The sequence below is a fragment of the Sinohyriopsis cumingii genome, chromosome 8 (genome assembly GCF_028554795.1).
Source record: "Sinohyriopsis cumingii isolate HCF-2022 chromosome 8, ASM2855479v2, whole genome shotgun sequence".
In the NCBI taxonomy this organism is placed as follows: Eukaryota; Metazoa; Mollusca; class Bivalvia; order Unionida; family Unionidae; genus Sinohyriopsis; species Sinohyriopsis cumingii.
This window is the reverse complement of record NC_142968.1, coordinates 16,012,187-16,031,650: the sequence shown is the minus strand read 5'-3', so window position 1 is coordinate 16,031,650 and position 19,464 is coordinate 16,012,187. Positions and strand designations below refer to the sequence as shown.

Sequence of the window (19,464 nt, the reverse complement as noted above, 5' to 3'; positions counted from 1 at the left end):
TGCTGTACTCCATGCTGTATCAAAATCATCGTTGTCACCTCACAAAGTTCTGCACAATTATACAAGTGAACAGTTTGAAAAATCATTGATTTAGATCAAGAGAGAAAAAAATAATGGTAGATATTTACGGAAGATCGCGCGGTGATACTACTGCGAGTAAAACAAATCCGACATAGATCTGTCAAATGACGCGGTAAAGGATGAACTCGCTGACATTATGAACCTGACTGGAGTTGACCGAGATGAAGTTGTTGTTTTTCAGGACAGATATGGTGTTTTAAAAACGAGCAATATCAAATGGAATGATAGAGTTCGTAGCGTACTCGGTGCTACCACAGATAGCATTCCAGTATTTACTGACAGGGGTAGAATCAGGGACTCAGATAAATAATTTACAACCATCAGAGATGAAATTGCAAGAAGCGTTGCTAATTGTTTGAAGACTACCGGCGCCTACATTGATACTTGAACCAGCGCGGTCTGATTTTACCTCATCAAATCACTCGTATTGGAATTATACTCCAGATTATGAGAATAATCTGCCGTGGAAAGTTCTAAAAGATAACCCAGACGTCGGTGAATTACAATACATAAATAATGATATATGGTGGAAATACGGAATTCAAAAAAAAAGTACATTGAGTAAGACATGAGGATTACCTTTGATAATATTAATCGTGAGCACGAGCAGCAACGAAAAAAAACTGCGCCAATTATTTACCGAGTATCTTCTTGATTTAACGTCTACAATCAATGAAATCATTAAACAAATCGAACTATTAAACCAAGTTGTATTTGACCTAGAAATTATTTATCGTAGCAATATGAAGGCAGTAATCGAGCCAAAAATTAGAATTGTTGTACAGATAAAACTATCTCACTCAAACAACTATTTCTTGATAAATATAAAATAACAGAAGCAGATCTACCGACATTTATGTTTCCTGGATATAACTCAGACGAGTTAAGGAAATCCGTCAACGATATCATCGATGAATATTTCCCTAAAATCCTCGCTGAGTGGAGAAAGATAACACCGCAGCAGGATAACATTCTCAGATACAACAATGGACAACACGGACAAGGCCGTCATATTCCTCCCGGAATATTAAATATAACCTCAACGATCGCGGTCAGTCATGTATGTGACGTATTTGATGGCAGCTATCAGACAAAGACAGAAATATCAAATCAAACACAGCAATGATATATTCTTTATACTTTTACACCGCAAGTACCACCCGGATATTTGATTGTGCAAGAACCAATTAACTCGGTCTATCTACGTGATAATCCGCTATTATCAAGAATAAATTTCAAACTAACTGACCAATCCTGCAACTTCCTTGACTTACGAAAAAAAACCTGAGCCTGAATTTATATGTGAAATCCTGAGGATTTCCAATCTTAATGATTTTTAGTCGTTGAGAGTTGTCCCCCTTGATTGTATCAAGGACAAGGGAACATTATATATCTGAGCAATGCCACTGACGCGTGACAGGGTCAGGCATATTAAAAATAGTTTAAAAGATTAAAATAACCCCGTCCTTGATTTTATCAAAGGTGGATATTGTTTTAGTGACAAATCGACTAAAATCAGTGAGAGAAAGACTAAAATCTGACATACTTTCACTTTCATTTCCACGAATGAGTCTAATATTCATTACCATTGACAGTGTCTGATATAATTTTTGTTTACTGTCGTAAGCGAGTGTTGATAGTCTTTTTGGCTTCTTATTCACAGGACGGTTCTAATCTAATTTTTTTCTATTGTGAGAGAGAGAGAGAGAGAGAGAGAGAGAGAGAGAGAGAGAGAGAGAGAAGATTGAAACATGGAATTCTGAATTCGCCTCACAAACTTGCATTATCATGGTAGTGTGTATCCACTTTCGTATTTAGGTTCTTGTAATGTTTAAAAATCAGAAATATTTTTTCAGGATTTTGTTCGTCAGATATTTGTATGCGGTCTTTTCCTAATTTTTGTATTGCAGAAATAAAATCATTGATATTTTTATAGTTCATTTTATAGTATATGATATATCTTTAAATTATATTTATCAACCATGTGATATAATACAATTGTATAAAACGCAACCCCTAGATTACTGAAGAAAATTTTTCTATCAATTTTCTATCACGTAGACATTTAAAGTGTATGATTTGATTGTTACAATGACATAAAACAATAATTACTTAGTAACAAGCGAGATAGCTGCTTCATTAATCTACAGGAGAAAACTTAGCCTGACGCAGTTATCTCCGTACATTTTTATCAAGGACGTTGTCCGTATCTAACACTATTGAAACATAGGAAAATCAAATCCATTGTTCATTCTTCTGCGGAAAGACCGATTTTTGTATTCTATCTGCAACATATTGCACCGCGCGGGGGTTAATACCGAAATACTTGCCAGCTGCATACATTGACTGAAATATTATTTCTTCGCCGGTCTCAATATCTAGATTTAACTGCCTTCCTTGCAACTGTTCTGCATTTTCCAGTATTACCACGTGCAGAATTCTCGCTCTGTGTAATAGCTTGGAAGTTATTCAAAGAATGATTTTTTTTATCCGAGTCAATATGATCGATAATTGGACCATATCTGATCACCCCAAAGAAACATTCGTACATAAATTTATGAGAGAAATAATTCCCCCCCCCTTTCGGCTGTGAACATTAGATAGCCAGTATTATTAACAACACCGACTGGCTTTTTCCGCTGACAGTGTTTGATTACATCATCACGAGATACTTCATAATTCTTGATGATAGGATTTCTGACAAATTCTTTTTGCTATATTTTATATATAATATTAGTTGTCTAAATTATAATTTGTCTTCAAATCTAGCTATATAATCTTCAGGGTTTCTTATAACCGTACCAAGAGCAGAATCCTTGACAGAGTCCGGGTTGTTATTCATTTTATCATAGTATCTTTTCAGTTCTCTGTATCTTTTACCACCACATTGCACACACAACTGCGTTTTCCCTCTAACTGAAACACAACACCTCAAACACGGTTTTGGACCAAGACTCCCTCGTCTTACGCTTTGCAAATGCTGTCCGCAGAATTCATTTACGCAAGATTTCTTACAAGGAGTTGAAGACCTGATCATCAACCACTTGCATTGATTCCTTATTTGAGTCATTGTATATATAATATTGTTTATTTAAATACTTGTCCAAAATATAATATGGAAGAGTTTGAGAGATTATCTACAATCGAGCCCTGGAATACTTTGTTTCCTGAATCCAGATTCGATCTTGACAGAAGAACCCCTGACTTGCGGAGACGAGCTCTGGCTGATCCGACGAATAACAAGATTAATAATGTTCGGAATGTTACAAAGAATTTCGCGACGATGGGGCATCTCACGTATGGTCGACATTCAAAATTATACGCTACACCAGAGGTGTCGATTTAGTCATCGATGCTACAGTGAACGATGATCGGGCTGAAAAGATTATTGATTATCTCAACGATCAAAGATATATTTTTCAGAATAAAGTTTATTGTGCTGGCAGAAACAGATTCCGCTGAGTGGATTATCCGTTACAAACGTGACCCTGTTTTTCATAATATGAAAACCGCTGTGCTAAGTAAAAATTCAAAGCCAGGAATGCTGACTGAAATTGACAGACCATAATACGCTCGAGCGTATCCTATGACCGCAGTTATTTATGGAATTTATCAACTAAATGTTAACCCCAACATTACTGATCTTGCGCCAATGAGATTTTCAAAGCTGAAATTTGTGGCCGAATGAATAATCGAACATTTTACAAATGCGATGCGTGGAAATGGGTTACCGGATCTACGACGTGAAAAAATAAACAAATGGGCAGAATCAGTCAAGGATACCGGGGCTACAATAAATGATGTGCCGAGTTAAGAAGTAAATTAAAATTTCAAATTTGCAACGATAACTGAAGAGATTTTATACGAATCAAAGAATAAGACGAAGGGAACTCCAATTGAAATTATTGATCATAATGCGCACGCTTGGACTAGCGCAGTCACAATATTTCCACGAGATCGAACCTTAAGATTTTACCGCAGAGACAAGTTTGATTTTATTCACGAAATAAGTAAAAACGATCCTGTATAGATACGGCTATTTCAAAGTTCAGATGATGCTAAACATGATCAATTTGTACGACCTAACGGCGAAATATATCGTAAAGAATCTCTTCATGAAGAAATGAAAAATCTTGCCCAGAAATTTTCAACCGAGAATACTGAACAATTGTTGAATAATTGTTTCACCGTTCCATCTGTTGCAGCTCGCTTTGCAAGAGAACAAAATTCGTCGAAACCAACACGATTTGAATTTCTTGAAGACGTGCAGCTTATCTGCTGTTAATACGGACACGGTGGATTGTAGAAAGCTAAGTATAATTACAGCGACGTTATCTCGGTTGATATGGTCGCGTTTTCTTGGTTACGGAGAGTGTTCTGGATATTTTAAAAGATTTGGACACCCCACAAACGGGATGAATAGAGTATCGATAAATGGACCCCTACCTGATTTTGATCTAACTTGATTCACTCGTATTGTATCATTCGAGTTTGCTGAAGGTCTTCGTTCGATCTATTATGTTTGGTTTGATAGGCACTTTTCAGAAAAAATATGGACACCAATAGTTTTATTACGATATATGCTTGATTGTAAAATATTAATATCGTTAATTGTAAGTGAAGCAATTATACAATACCGTCCTCAAAAAGAAGTTTGGTTGCCACCACCTGATGATGATAAAACCGCAAAAGATCTCGGTAGAAGAATAAGCGGTAAATTTACTCAAGACGGAGCATATGATCATAAACGACATTATGCACGATTAATTCTAGATGATGCTGAATATGATTTTATAATCGCCAATGCAACAAAGAGAGATATATTTGTAAGTCGACAGAACGCCTACTTGTCTAACGGAACACGATTAGGTACAATTGTTGGTTATATTGATGGTGAGCCACCTCAGCTTACTCATTAAAATCCTCAATGCTCGCTTATGTTTCTATAATTTTTTTTATCGATGATAAATAGATTCCCTACCACTACAGTCAGAGTTGCTACGGATTCATTTTATATCGAAACTAAATATTCAGAATTACTGACTCAATTTACAAGTACTGATGCATCATGGGGTAAATGGAGAATAAAAAAAAGAAATGTTATATAATTATTCTGAATCCGCAGATGTTGCGATTAAAGATATTTATTTAAAAAATAATCAGATATCAGAATTATGGTCTGCGGCATCTGTGTATGATCCAGTGTCCAGACACAAGAAGATATATCTAAACGGACCGGGGGCTTCTGGTAAAACAACGCGAATTATTGCATTATTTCGACAGAATTCAGATGATATGGTTGTTTTAACACCTACACACAGACTCGCAAGAGAAATGAGAGAACGAGGAGTTCAATCATGTACTTATCATAGCTTTTTTCGATGGAAGGGAGACGCATGGACTCCTGATCAAATGGGAGATAAATATATCCCAAGGATCATCATTTGGGATGAGATATGTACAATTTCGCTAGATATATTAAAAGTGTTTCTCGATTGGCTGTTGTTGAAAAATACACCTATGGTCATGTGCGGCGATCATGGCCAACCACCGCCGTTTGTTGGGCCATCTCCACACGGGTGGCTAAAGAATTTTGTGGATTATTACGAGGAGATAACTGATGATCATAGATATCTTGATGTAAAATTAAGGGAGTTTAAGAAATTAATCAGACTACATCCGTATAAAATTCAATGTGAAATAATGCGTAAAATAATTTCAGAAACTTCAATGAACGATTTTCTGCAGGTGTGGAGACCAAATGATTTAATAGTGGCAAGTAGAAAGATAGTTCGTAATACACTTGAACATCGATTATTTCAGTTATATAAAGAAACATTTTCAGACCTACGTGTACCAATGTGTTATAGACCAGCTGATACAAGACGACAAAATGTCGACGTTGATATACCAGGACAAACTGAGAAACAGAATCTCGTATTAAATAATGTTGTCGTAGTTGATGTTAGTGTTGCTGAGGATGCGCTGAACGCTGATAAGACTACATGGACACTGGGATACACGATGACAATTCACTCATATCAGGGGTTAAGTATTTCTGATACGCGAATTTGGATTGTCGATGATCGTGTCTAGTGGTCAAACTTAGTTTATCTCGCAGTGTCTCGAGTCAGAAAAATATCTCGGCTGTGGAGACTTGTCACAGACGTTACAGAAACCATTGATGATGTCCTCGTTAAATGTCGATGTGACAGTGATATAGTAAGAAAAAAATTAGTTGGCTATAAACAAAGTGAAGAAGATAAAAAACGAGACTTTGATCTTGATGCTGAATTTATCATAGCGCTAAAACAGCAGCAGAATAATCATTGTGCAAGTTGTAATTGTATAATGTTGTGGCGATATTCAAATAATGATTCAAGCCAACTTACCGTGGATAGAAATGATAGTAGTCTTGGTCATACACTCAAAAATTTGATCCTAACTTCTCTTGAATGTAATCGGCGTAGAGGTGCCAGTTAAGTGATCTCGTTGGTAATGGTGTGTCTTCAGGAATTACTTGTAATTGTTCACGTGTAAAAACACGATGAGGAGCAGTTGAATCTAGTCTGTAGATTGCAGGTCTACCAGCGGATCTTACCACGCTGGAAATTTTATGTGTCGTAATACTTCAGATAGGATCAGTCGCTCATTTTTTACCACCTTCAGGTTCACAGGGTTCATATAAATATCTTACAGTAGCATTACCCAATGCTGGTTGTTTTGACAAATCACGTCGTTGTACGGGTATATGTTTTTGTAATTGCACTAATAGGTTTCATGTTAGTTGTTCGTTGTTCGAGTAATTTCATTATTTAATGCAGCTGTCACACTTGGTAATCTTGCAACCTACTTCAGTTGCTGTCTATGTTGATAACGGTTCTGCTTCTTTATTTGCAACAACAACGACATTTCACGCGTATTTATATGTTAATCGACGTCTTCCAATTTTGTAAGTTCGTGTGGCAGAAATAAGATATCAGCCTGATGAACTTCATTTGATACGCTGACATCAAAATGTGCATGCTCGATTCGTTTAGGCGCTGGTAGTTAAATTTGCCATATTGCCTGTCGTGCTAACCATTTTTCAGCAGTAGAACGTTCGACACCTGCTGCTACAGCGAGTTTACTAATCGCTGCTCTGTCTTTCCAATATACTCTTGGGCTATAATAAATCAACTAAATTATAATAATAATTGGATGATTAATTACCAGCTCCTAATACAAGCATACTTTTCATCGTAGATCTCACCAACCAATTAGCTAATGATTCTTTGAACGATTTATTCGTTATGGAATTTAACGCATAAATTAATTTTACATCTGCAATATGTCTATCTTGTAGGTTTTTACTATTATAAGCTACATCATGAGCGTGACACGCTTATCAATAGCGTTTACTGGATACTCACCGGGTTTTGATTGATCTTGGCTGTTAAGTCGGATACCAAGTCGACTACCAGGATCGCAATAGTTATACCCGGGAAGGCGTTTTTCTCCTGGTAGTTTTGCTAACTGAGCAGCAACATCACCTCCTCTTTTTTATATTGTTTGGATTAGTAATAAACTTAAATTTTTTGTACCACATAGTTCACACTTACCTGTAATTGCTGATCTGTTATTTTTTGTTGTAATAGTTGTTAGTCCACTTGTGGGAGTACGAGTCCTACATTTCACACAATATAAATCCATATTATTTATTATATTTCTACATCATGGATATAACTGATTTATCAGCGACACGAAAACAAAAGCCGGTCAAGCATTACCCAGCATTACCAAATTATATCCGAATGATTATAATTGGGCCATCTGGAAGTGGTAAAACGCAACTGCTGCCTACTTTGATAATGAGATGGCTCAAATGGGACAAGTTGTATCTAGTAGCTCCGTCTGTAGATGACCAGCAATGCTATGACGTACTTAAAGACTTTAATGAAAACGCAAAATTGTTGGATGAAAACGGTGATAATGTTATTGAATTTATTACTGATATCGGTGAAGCGCCATCCGTAGATGACCTCGATGGATTTATTAAAAATTTAGTTGTATACGATGATGCGATGCTGGACAAACAGTCAATTCCAGCTAGAATATTCTCGCGCGGAAGACATAAAAACACAGATGTGATTTATGTTACTCAGCGATATACACAAACACCAAAAGTGATCAGAGATAACTGCAATATTCTTGCTGTGTTTAATGGTGTTGATACACATACTCTGCGAACTATTTATCAGACTTGGTGTAGCGGTGATATGGACATAATTAAGTTTAGAAATTTATTTAGTCAGGCTCAGTCAACCCCGTATGGATTTATAACAATAAAATTACATGACCCACGATCACGATATCGTATAGGTCTTGATAAAATTTTTGGATAGTAGCAGCAACGAGGGGGTTGTCTCGGCCCCCAGTCACCACCGCCGATCTTGTTCTTTTTATGTGATTTTCAGAAAGGTTTAATTTTGCGATTCGAGTGTGAGTCAATTAGATTTTTTGCGATTTTCAGAGGAAGGCTTATTTTGCCTCACTGACCAGTGCTTTAGTTTTTGCATCTCAGTTTTTCAGCAATATATGTAAAAATGTAATTGACTTAGAAATGAATAGATATGGGTATTGTAGGAAAGCTGTCTTCATCATCATCATCATCATCACCATCTTCTTCTTCTTCTTCTTCTTCTTCTTCTTCTTATTATTATTATTATTATTATTATTATTATTATTATCATCAATCAGTCTTTAAAACGGTCCTATGTAACCCGGGCCTTTTCCTTTCAGGTCCTTTCTGACCCGTTACTGGCCTTTCTGGACCGGGCCTTTTTAATCCGGGCCTTTTCCGTACCGGTCCTTTCTGACCCGTTACCGACTATTGCATACTAGGTGGTTAGTGTTAAAGTCAATCATCATTCTGGTAACTACTGCTTTCCAGGTGGTTAGTTTTAAAGTCAATCATCATTCTGGTAACTACTGCTTTCCGGGTGGTTAGTGTTAAAGTCAATCATCATTCTGGTCATTATTGCTTTCCAGGTGGTTAGTGTTAAAGTCAATCATCATTCTGGTAACTATTGCTTTCCAGGTGGTTAGTGTTAAAGTCAATCATCATTCTGGTAACTACTGCTTTCCAGGTGGTTAGTGTTAAAGTCAATCATCATTCTGGTCATTATTGCTTTCCAGGTGGTTAGTGTTAAAGTCAATCATCATTCTGGTAACTACTGCTTTCCAGGTGGTTAGTGTTAATGTCAGTCATCATTCTGGTAATTATTGCTTACCAGATGGTTATTTTAAATGTCAAACAGCATTCAACAGAATATTGCAAGATAGGTGGCTAGTTTTAAATGGTTAATTTTCAAGTCAATCATCATTCGATTACTTATTGCATGCCGCAACATAAATACCAGATTTACAAATATCAGTAATATCCACATGAAATTTCAGAGGCAATATATAACCACTTTTACCATGTTAATGATCTTAAAACATACATTTCGCGATACAAATGGGCAAAACGATTTGGAATAAATTTAGAAGGATACGGAACAAGTTGAAAAGAAGACTGTAATGGAAATATAAGAAGAACAGACTGAATAAGATAAAGCAAATTATTTGTAATCCTATGCAATGTTTCAAGCTTTCTGTTGCTATATTTGAGACAGGTTTTGATAATGCCGAAATGGCAGAGCCTTGGCAATGTTAATCCTATGTTATGTTTCAAGCTTTGTGTTGCTATATTTGAGACAGATTAGGACAATGCCGACATGGCAGATTGGCAATGTTAAACTTATGTAATGTGAATATACTAAACAAAACAAAATGCTGACCTCGCATTACAGTTTAAAACCCTTAACAACTATTACATTGCAGAAACGTTATAGACTCGTTACATCATCTATATAGACACAATTTATAGGCAAATTCCTCAAGCCATGATTGATTAAAAATGAAATAATGTTTACCTTCTGGTGAAAAAGGCTTTCATTCACTTTTCAATCAAGGAGCTTTAACTGTATAAACAAGAAGTTAAATATTTCAAATTATCTTGTAAACGTTGATACAAAGTCCCTAAGGCGATCGTCCCCCAACATATGATCATTATGACGATAGATTTACCTGTAATATTTTGTCCTTTTACGCCACCTGCTTACAATTGATGTATATTATTGCCTACATTACATCTACCTCTGCATTCGAAAACAAAGTAACCAAAAACAACTTCACATGTATATTTTCTCTAGCCTTGCAAAGTATTTACAATTTAAGACATTGTGTTTTGTTTTTCGTTCCAAGGGTTATTTAATTGAAAAGTTTTGTCATGTTATCATCAAAGAATCAATCTGAACAAAATGACTTTCTTTCCGACAAATTCTCAGCATGATTATGTTTCTTTTCCTCAGTTTCAGGTTTTTAGTATAAATTGTTTGGTAACATTAGATTTTGAACCTACAGATTAAAAAACGTGAATCGACTTCAGATGAGTCAAAACCCACAATCTTCATTCAGTACTTACTGGATGTATAAATGTATAAAACAATGACAAAGCAAAACATCGAATTTTCTGTTCAAAGTATTTAGTCAGCAAATCATATATATATATATATATATATATACAAATTAATGGTCTCTCATGCGATAATGTTTTTCAAACGTATAGTCTAGATCATTGCACTGTTAAAAGTGGCGAACCATTAATGATACACAATAACCCAAAACGGGGATTTAACACATTCTTTGACGTTACAATGTTCAGCTGGGGAAAGTGTCGTTTATAGCGACCAGTACTTAGTTATCCACTATACAGCATCTCGTACTATCATGAACATGTCGTGTGTAGTGACCTTTACCCCACTCAATTCAACACACCATGTGTAGTGACCATAACCCAGTCACATACTCTCCAATACTCAACACTATACCGAGTGTAGTGACCAACATCCAGTCATCTACTATCCCAAAACCAACACAATACCGTTAACTCGTGTAATTACTAGCACCAACTCATCTACTATCAAACACCCCACATTATACCATTCACAAGAAGTGCGTATTTACTTGAACTAATTACTGGTTAAGTGCGTATATCTGATACTTATTGATAAAACATTGTCTATACGCCAGGCCATGTTGGTTGTGTCGGTAAATTTGCATATATTGTAATGATGTTAAAAATAGCTATAATCAAGGGAACTCAGACTGGTTATAACTAAAAGTAATGTTAATATTCTGTAACTTGACCCTATTATAGTGAAGACTAGAGACACTTAGCACATTTAATTAAATGGCCAAGACTAAACAATATTCACCAAATATATAAAAAGGATGTGTAAGCTAAAAGAAGTACTACACTTTTGAACCTGTACCGGACTCTCTCTCTCTCTCTCATAGATAGATAGATAGATAGATAGATGGATGGATATACACAACGTTTCTTTACAAAACATTTTTGTATTTATACTCTTTTTCGTGATATTTACTTCATATTTATAGATTTGACTGCAAAATTCTTTTTATGAAAAGAAACTGTGCTATGTTGCCCTAGGTTTGATTGTGTCATTTCCTCTAATCATTTGTCCAGAGATTGGAGATTATTTTCGCATCTAGAAACACTGAAATATTTAGTCATTGAATGACAAAGCAAACATGTAGTGAAAGTGACTAACCCTGTTCCAAACATCGTGATGAACGTGACCGTATTGGAATCCATCTAAAATAATCGTTCAACTGGAACACAAGAAAATCAATTACGTTTTTCCTGAATAGAAACAAATTCTAAGAAAAGCTTATCATTTTTTTCTCCCTAAGATTCATGATGTTGTCGACGTCATACCCCATTGTTTTAGCTCGTTATAGTCTAAAGTAATGAATTTTTTTTTAGTTTTTGTAAGTTCACACGGTACATGAAATTTGATCTCTGTACTTATATGGAAATTTCACTTTAGGTTCAACACTATAAAAAGTCGCCAAATTATATTGATTGCAATTACTTTTCATTGCTTGACCATTGAAGAGAAGGTAAGTTCACACTCGCATATATATATATATATATATTATATATATATATATATATATATATATATATATATATATATATATATATATATATATATATATATATATATATATATATATATATATATATATATATATATATATATATATATATATATAGGTAAATGTTGCACTTAGAGGGTGACCACAATTATTATAGCGCTTAAATTTTGGTATTCGAAGAATCGTAAAATATGAAGATATAGGCCTTTATGGATGAAACTGTAACCGTGATGAATAATACGTCAAATAAGTTCACAGATTGCTCTCTCTCTCTCTCTCTCTCATGCCTACTTACGTACCCTATACAGATACATCCCTGAGTTTATTCCATTTTGATACGTGTAGGTATTGCTTTAGCAACGCTGTATCGAAATAGCAAAGTAGTTAGGGTGCCTTGAGTAAAGAGGATGTAGATACTTTTTTGGTGTACAATCCATAATCGCCAATTGCTGGTTTTTCTTTCGTTCTCTAAAAGATTATTTTAAGCTTTGATCAGAGCTGTGTTGAGACATGTTGATGAAAATTGTCATGCAAATATTATTATTTTTTTTCAATTAAATTAAAAACAATGACAACCCTCCACTGACCCGTTTACTACTACATGCTATCACTTTACCTTCGTGATCAGAGTGATGACACAAGGGTTTGCCAAAAAGGAGGTTACTGCCGCGGGGAGAGGAGTTATCCCAGAAGTCTATATAGAACTCGAGCGACTCCGACTCGAAAACAGAGAACTTCAGGCTTCGTTGATGGAAAACCAAGAGAGAAGAGACAGAGATCAACTTATGATGCCACCACCTTCGTTAACATCATTCTCTACAGACGACACAGGATTAAAGGTATAAAATGAATACAAAGTAATTAGTTTACAAGTCATATATTGCTTTTTTTAATCCTTCGTGTAAGTAAACATGGTTATAGCACATTAGCTATGTTCAAATGAATTATGTACTCGTTTGCTATCAAAACTTTTCTTGAATTATTGTAATGATCAATAACATCATTGTCCATCAAAGTAGACGGAATAGCCATTATTCATCTCCATTCTCATGAAGTAGACGGAATAGCCATTGTCCATCTCCATTGTCCCTAAATAGACGGAATAGCCATTGTCCATCTCCATTGTTACTAAGTAGACGGAATACCCATTGTCCCTCTCCATTGTTACTAAGTAGACGGAATAGCCATTGTCCATCTCCATTGTCACTAAGGTGGCGCTCACCAGATAATATGTACTTTTGAGAGAGTGACGTATGTAAGGTGAAGTAGTTCGCATTTAAAACATGCACAGTGGAGAGAATGTTTGCATACCTCTATGCTACATTAATTTAATGTGGATGATATTTCTTTTGGATGTTGTACTTTTGGAAATTTTACATGATTTAAGTACACTGCTAACTAAAATAACTGCTCCCTTGCGTTAAAAAATCAGTCTGAATTAGTCTAAAGTACACTATACATAGCAGCTATTAAAATAGGGAAAATGAATTTTGCCAGACTAGACAATACCAGCTTCTGAAAGTGCAATGAATGAATTACCAAATATATAAAATGTAAAAAAAATTATCGGCTCTTTTTTATACAATTTACCTCTGAAGTTCAGGAAGTGAAAATGACCAAGTAGAGCTAGCACTTTTTTTGAAAGGTGCACATTTGAAGTAAGGCCAAGCTGTACACTCTATAACCCATAGTACACCCATCAATCACACACCAGAATAAAGGGAATTAAAGGTTCTTTGCATTATACCTAAGATATACAAGGTCTTTTTTAAATAGCCAGTATAACCAGTGAGGAAAGCCGGGAACATTCTTTTTCTTTAAAATCCTAACCCTATGCAAAATGCGAAACTGTATAGCGCCACCTAAGTAGACGGAATAGCTATTGTCCATCTCCATTGTCACTAAGCAGACGGAATAGCATGAAGAGCATTCCTATGTAGACAGAATAGCCTGATGAGCATTTCTTTGTAGACGGAATAGCCAGATCAGCATTTTTATGTACTAGACGGAATAGCCTGATCAGCAATTCTATGTACTAGACGGAATAGCCTGATCAGCATTTATATGTAGACGGAATAGCCTGATCAGCATTTCTATGTAGTCGGAATAGCCTGATGAGCATTTGTATGTAGACGGAATAGCCTGATCAGCATTTCTATGTAGACGGAATAGCCTGTTGAGCATTTCTTTGTAGCGGAATAGCCTGATCAGCATTTCTATGTAGGCGGAATAGCCTGCTGAGCATTTCTATGTAGACGGAATAGCCTGTTGAGCATTTATATGTAGACGGAATAGCCTGTTGAGCATTTCCATGTAGACGGAATAGCCTGATGAGCATTTCTATCGTTTCGAGAAGAAATTGAAATCAATGGTGAAATACAACCTTAACATAAAAACATTGGTGTGCATCTTACAACACAAATGTTTCTGCAAAGATGCTTGAAGTCGTATTTCTAAACTTTATTTCTAATATAATAAGAAACTTTTGACACACGGGTCTAAGAGCATGATTATTCCAAATGAAAAAGTACTTTTAATAAATGTTTGGCAAAATAAAATATAAAATTACCTATATATATATATATATATATGTTTGCGTGTCTGTCTGTGTGTTTGTCTGTCTGAATGTATGTGTGTGTGGGTCTATGTATGTATGTAATGGGTCACCAGAAAAAAATCAAAAGGAGATTGTACATAGTATATGAAGGTGCTTAATAAATTTCCTCACTTATTTATGTTATGTTTACGCAGGGTTCACTCGACTTTATATTTGTAATTTGTTATTCTCAATATTAATACTACTTGTGTACATGTAGGGCTGATTTTACCTTATACCTGGCACGCTCATTTCTTGTCTGAGGGTGACAGGAAAGGTTAGGTAATGGGAAAGAACCGATAAAACGAATAGTTTGCAGGTAGATTAAGTTAAATTTCACGTTCCATTTCGATGTTGGATTTTGACGAAAGTCGATGTAATATTATTTAAAAAAATATGTTCATTGCAGAAACGATTGCACCAGCGGAAGTGCTGTCTCCTTGCGTCCTGCCTTCTTCTAATTTTGACATTCACAGTTATGGGAGTGTTGGTTCATGTGGTTTTTCGTGTGAATAGGTATGCATTTTCATTTTGTCTTTGTGTTGTACTACTTCATCAACTTACAAAAATTGTATTATTTCATTGACAACAGTGTATACTGTGCCTCTAACATACTGTATTTATTGTGTACTTTATAGCACAGTCCAGCTACGAAACGTTAATGATGTGAAAATTCACGTAGAAGATAATATTGTTTGCATACAGTTTGTAACTTTCTACAGATGGAATGCATAATCAGACAGAAACGTTATATCTGATCTTTGTACACTTTACTGACATAGATGCAAACCTAATTATACCTACTTACCCGTAGCAGGTTCCTCTATTTGGCTTTCTTATCACCATCGTTTTGTAGTCAAATCCAAGTCTCTATCAAAAGAATATTATGTCATTGCATCCAGGTGTCACAAACAGTGTCATGACTATCCCTAAGAATAGCAAAAGTGGTCGATTTCAATGTGAAACCTTGAAGAAGAGTTTCCAATTTGCATTTGCAGTTTCTGACATGTATGTATATATGGATGGATGGATGGATGGATGGATGGATGGATATATGTATGGATGGATGGATGGATGGATTGATGGATGGATGTAGTTAGGTGGGTAGGTAGATAAGTAGGAAGGTAGATAATGGTATGTAGGTAGGTAAGTATGTTAATAGATAGGTAGGATTGCAAGCTGTAACTTCAATTCCCATATTTACCTTTCAAAACGAAACATGATGTATGCTTTCAGTTCCTTCGAAGACGGCCTTCTGTACAAAACGTTGAAGAACGAGGCTCTCACAGTTGATTCCAATGGAAATCAAATCATGTACAAATATTATCTTGATCCTGGTAAGCTAAACAAAGAGATTTTGTAGAATTCTCCAAGAAGTAGGCAACATATATCAACTATTGTGCTGTGCTGACGTTAAACGCTAGCACACTATATATATATCTCCACTGACGCTGCCCCTTTCAAACAACAGAAACGACTCTCGAAGTTTTGCAAAATGTAGCTCTGTTGCATCCCTTGCAATTGTTCCAGATTTACAGGATTTTTGCTTGCGACATGACCTTTCAAATATAAATCAATTCTCTATTTATAACGACATGATACGTAAGTCTGTTCAGATAATTCGAACACCTCTTCGTAGCTGGTTGATTGAAATAACAATTATATGATGATTCTTGTCCTTTTGTTCTTTTATTCTTTATTGTTGTATTTTATTGTCGAGTCAGCAAAATGCTGCTTCTTATTTATACACGCAGTATTTTATTAGTATCGCGAATTACAACTTTTATGGGTTGTTATTTGTCATGTATATATACGATTTATGCACAAACATACTGTTTGCTGGACAAACATGTATAATGGGTCCTTTAATAGACAAGTATTTATAATATATAGTCATGGATCGCAAATAAATTCCATTAGGACTCTGAAAGGCAATTCTACGTCCGTTTTGTACCTGCAACTCTGTCTCTCTCTGTGACTCTGTCTCGGTCTGTCTGTCTCTCTCTCTCTCTCTCTCTCTCTCTCTCTCTCTCTCTCTATATATATATATATATATATATATATATATATATCTTATATAACTTTGTTGTTCTTTTGGTTTTTTAGAGTACAGATTTCGAGATTGTAAAGGCACTGTGATGAAGCAGTCGTTTCCAGACCTAGATTACGCGTTGTTGGGATATAACATACTCAAAGGTTACCCGTTATCTATCGGACACGACCCTGGTTTTACATTCCCTATTTTCCAGGCCGACTACACGAATAGCTATCAAACAGCCGATTGCCGGTATAGCGTTCCCAAGGGAATTCTCCTTGTGCCTGATGTGTCATGTGTAACATCTTTCTCGTCCAAAGTCATTCAGACACAGTATGAATTCTCCAAGTCTCTATCTATATCTGCGCATGCCCACGGTGGGGGATACGGTATCAGCTTTTCAGCCAATGCTGGATATAAAGAGGCAATTTCTACAGTGTCCAGAGGTGAATGGGTCTTTATTTTATCGAAGGCAAGCTGTAACTATTATTATTCCAGACTAGAAGAAAGCAGTCCCCCAACATTCCATCCAATGTTTCTCGACTGGGTATACAGATTAAACAACGCTCATTTGGATGAGAACGAAACTTACTTGAGCTTCTTTGAATCTTATGGAACTCACTTTCTTACAGATACAACATTTGGTGCAAGCTTTGCTTTTGAACATAAAATGCAATCTGAGAAGTTCGAATCACAAACCGAGAAAGGTGTAAATGTCGCTCTTTCAGCGAGCTATTCTGGGATAGTCAACGTCGGCGGTGGATTTGATTTAGACTCAAATCAAAAAGAATCCGCGTCGAAATTTAGAAGTGAGGTTGAAACAAAGACTATTACAAAAGGAGCTGCACCACCCGCCAACGGAGATGCTCTAACATGGGCTTCCACTGTGAAAGAGTCTCCTGTTCCAGTCCAATACAATTTGAAACCGATCAAAGAGCTGTTCACAGAACAATACATGGGAAAATTGGATATCGATTTTAAATCGATAGCAAAGAAGATAGACAAATATAAAGGGGAATACTGTAAACACCTGCAAATGCAAGGAGTTGTGGACACCTGTCACGAATTATCCGCCGGTCTTGAGATGGGAAATACTGAAATCCATGGAAATTCAACATCCAAGAAACTGGATCTCTCCTCCTGTATAGACGATTGTCTACAACGAATCCACTGTGTGGCAGTTACATACTGTCATGAATGCCGTAAAGATGAAATAAATTACATGACATGTCGTAGTTTTGATGAGAGCGAGGACAAATTTAAAGCAACAGAAAACACTAAATACAAATCTTTATTTATTTTGTCCAAGATGAAGAAACAAATTTCCTTTGAAAATACAAAAATCAAGGGAACTAACCGTGCTTTGAAGACGGAGAGAACAAATTCTATAAGTGACTGTTTGGGGCGTTGTATTGATGACGTCAGTTGTGTGGGATTTTCATATTGTAACTGTACGGATAACAACGAAAATTGCAAACTATATGCAGAAGACAGAATAAGGGGAATGGACAAAGAAAACGGCATAGAGACTTACTTTATATCTCGAAAAATAAGGACCGTGGAAGATATATTTCCTACTACTTCAACAATGTCCACCTCAAAGATTAGCACCAAGTTAGTTTCGAAAATGATGTTCATGGGTTGAAGTTATAATTGTGTGATTAGTAGGAAAATAATAAACTTTGCATGATTGATGCCGTAAACGAATGTTAAGTGATGATTTTCATCGAATACTTTGCTTCAGATTACATCTCCAAAGAGACATCTTCATCGCCAAGGAAAACATTATTCCCATACATTACATATTAGGATTCTCAAGCATATTGGGATTCCCATGTAGTCAATATTCAAAACATCTGTGATCCAAATTTACATTTTCTAAAAACATACAAAATTCACTAAAGAAAGGTGCTAATGTAATCTATTTGCGTATCTTCTAACAAAATTAGAAAAATATCCATGCTATCTGGATATTTGTCATCAATGTACAAAAAGATCACAAAACAGAATTATTCTTTAATATATTTGTACAATTTATTTTCGTGTGTGTTTGTGTGTTGTGGTGATGTTGAGGGAATATATGCTAATTATCTCAAACTTGCATGATATTCTACCAAACAGCAATTGTAACAACATTTCAGAAGTAATATGGATTTGAAAATGAAAAAGATGTGTTTTATCAGATTATTTCTATGTTGCCTCTCAGTTTCAGAAAACACGAGAAGTGTTTAGTATATTGAAGTGTATCAATCTGGAAAGAGAATTATTGATTCGGTAAAGAATTTAGTGATCGTATCTTCGACTCGGCGTAAAAGCTGTCGAACATTAATTTTCCCAGACCAATCAATTCTAACGTGATTGTTTATGGGTAAACAGACAAAGTACAAAGCATGTAAAAATATAAAAGACTATATTCAAGATGTCGTTTTGACGTTTTAATTTTGTGCAGCTACATTTATAATTATACCATAAAATCGCATTTTCATGTTGCGAAATTTAAAGCTTGAATATTTTCATTTTACATTGTTCTTGTGGCATTGTTTTCATATTTGTCTTTTTCCTTATTACATCTGGTGATCTGAGCGTGCAAGGAGAGCAAAATGACGTTAAAAATGATGCGAACAAACCCGTAATATCGACTGAATGTTCAGAGCAATGCAAATTATCAGTCAAGATCGTATCACTGTTAAGGCACACAATGACA

At 35.5% G+C, this 19,464-nt stretch overlaps 1 protein-coding gene across 1 annotated transcript; it reads left to right on the top strand.

Annotated features, from left to right (window-relative positions):
- Nucleotides 1-12,761: 12,761 nt before the first annotated feature.
- Nucleotides 12,762-19,178, top strand: LOC149793036 (uncharacterized). Its single transcript, XM_089966273.1, has 4 exons — nt 12,762-12,968; nt 15,135-15,241; nt 15,962-16,062; nt 16,832-19,178. Exons 1-4 carry the CDS (start codon nt 12,762-12,764, stop codon nt 18,403-18,405), a joined length of 1,989 nt encoding a protein of 662 aa, XP_089822399.1. The 3' UTR covers nt 18,406-19,178.
- The last annotated feature ends 286 nt before the right edge of the window (nt 19,179-19,464 follow it).

Coding starts and splice junctions, on each gene's coding strand:
- LOC149793036 (XM_089966273.1), top strand. CDS start 12,762: ATGACACAAGGGTTTGCCAAAAAGGAGGTTACTGCCGCGGGGAGAGGA. Junction 12,969..15,134: donor CAGACGACACAGGATTAAAG/GTATAAAATGAA, acceptor TGTTCATTGCAG/AAACGATTGCACCAGCGGAA. Junction 15,242..15,961: donor GTGGTTTTTCGTGTGAATAG/GTATGCATTTTC, acceptor GTATGCTTTCAG/TTCCTTCGAAGACGGCCTTC.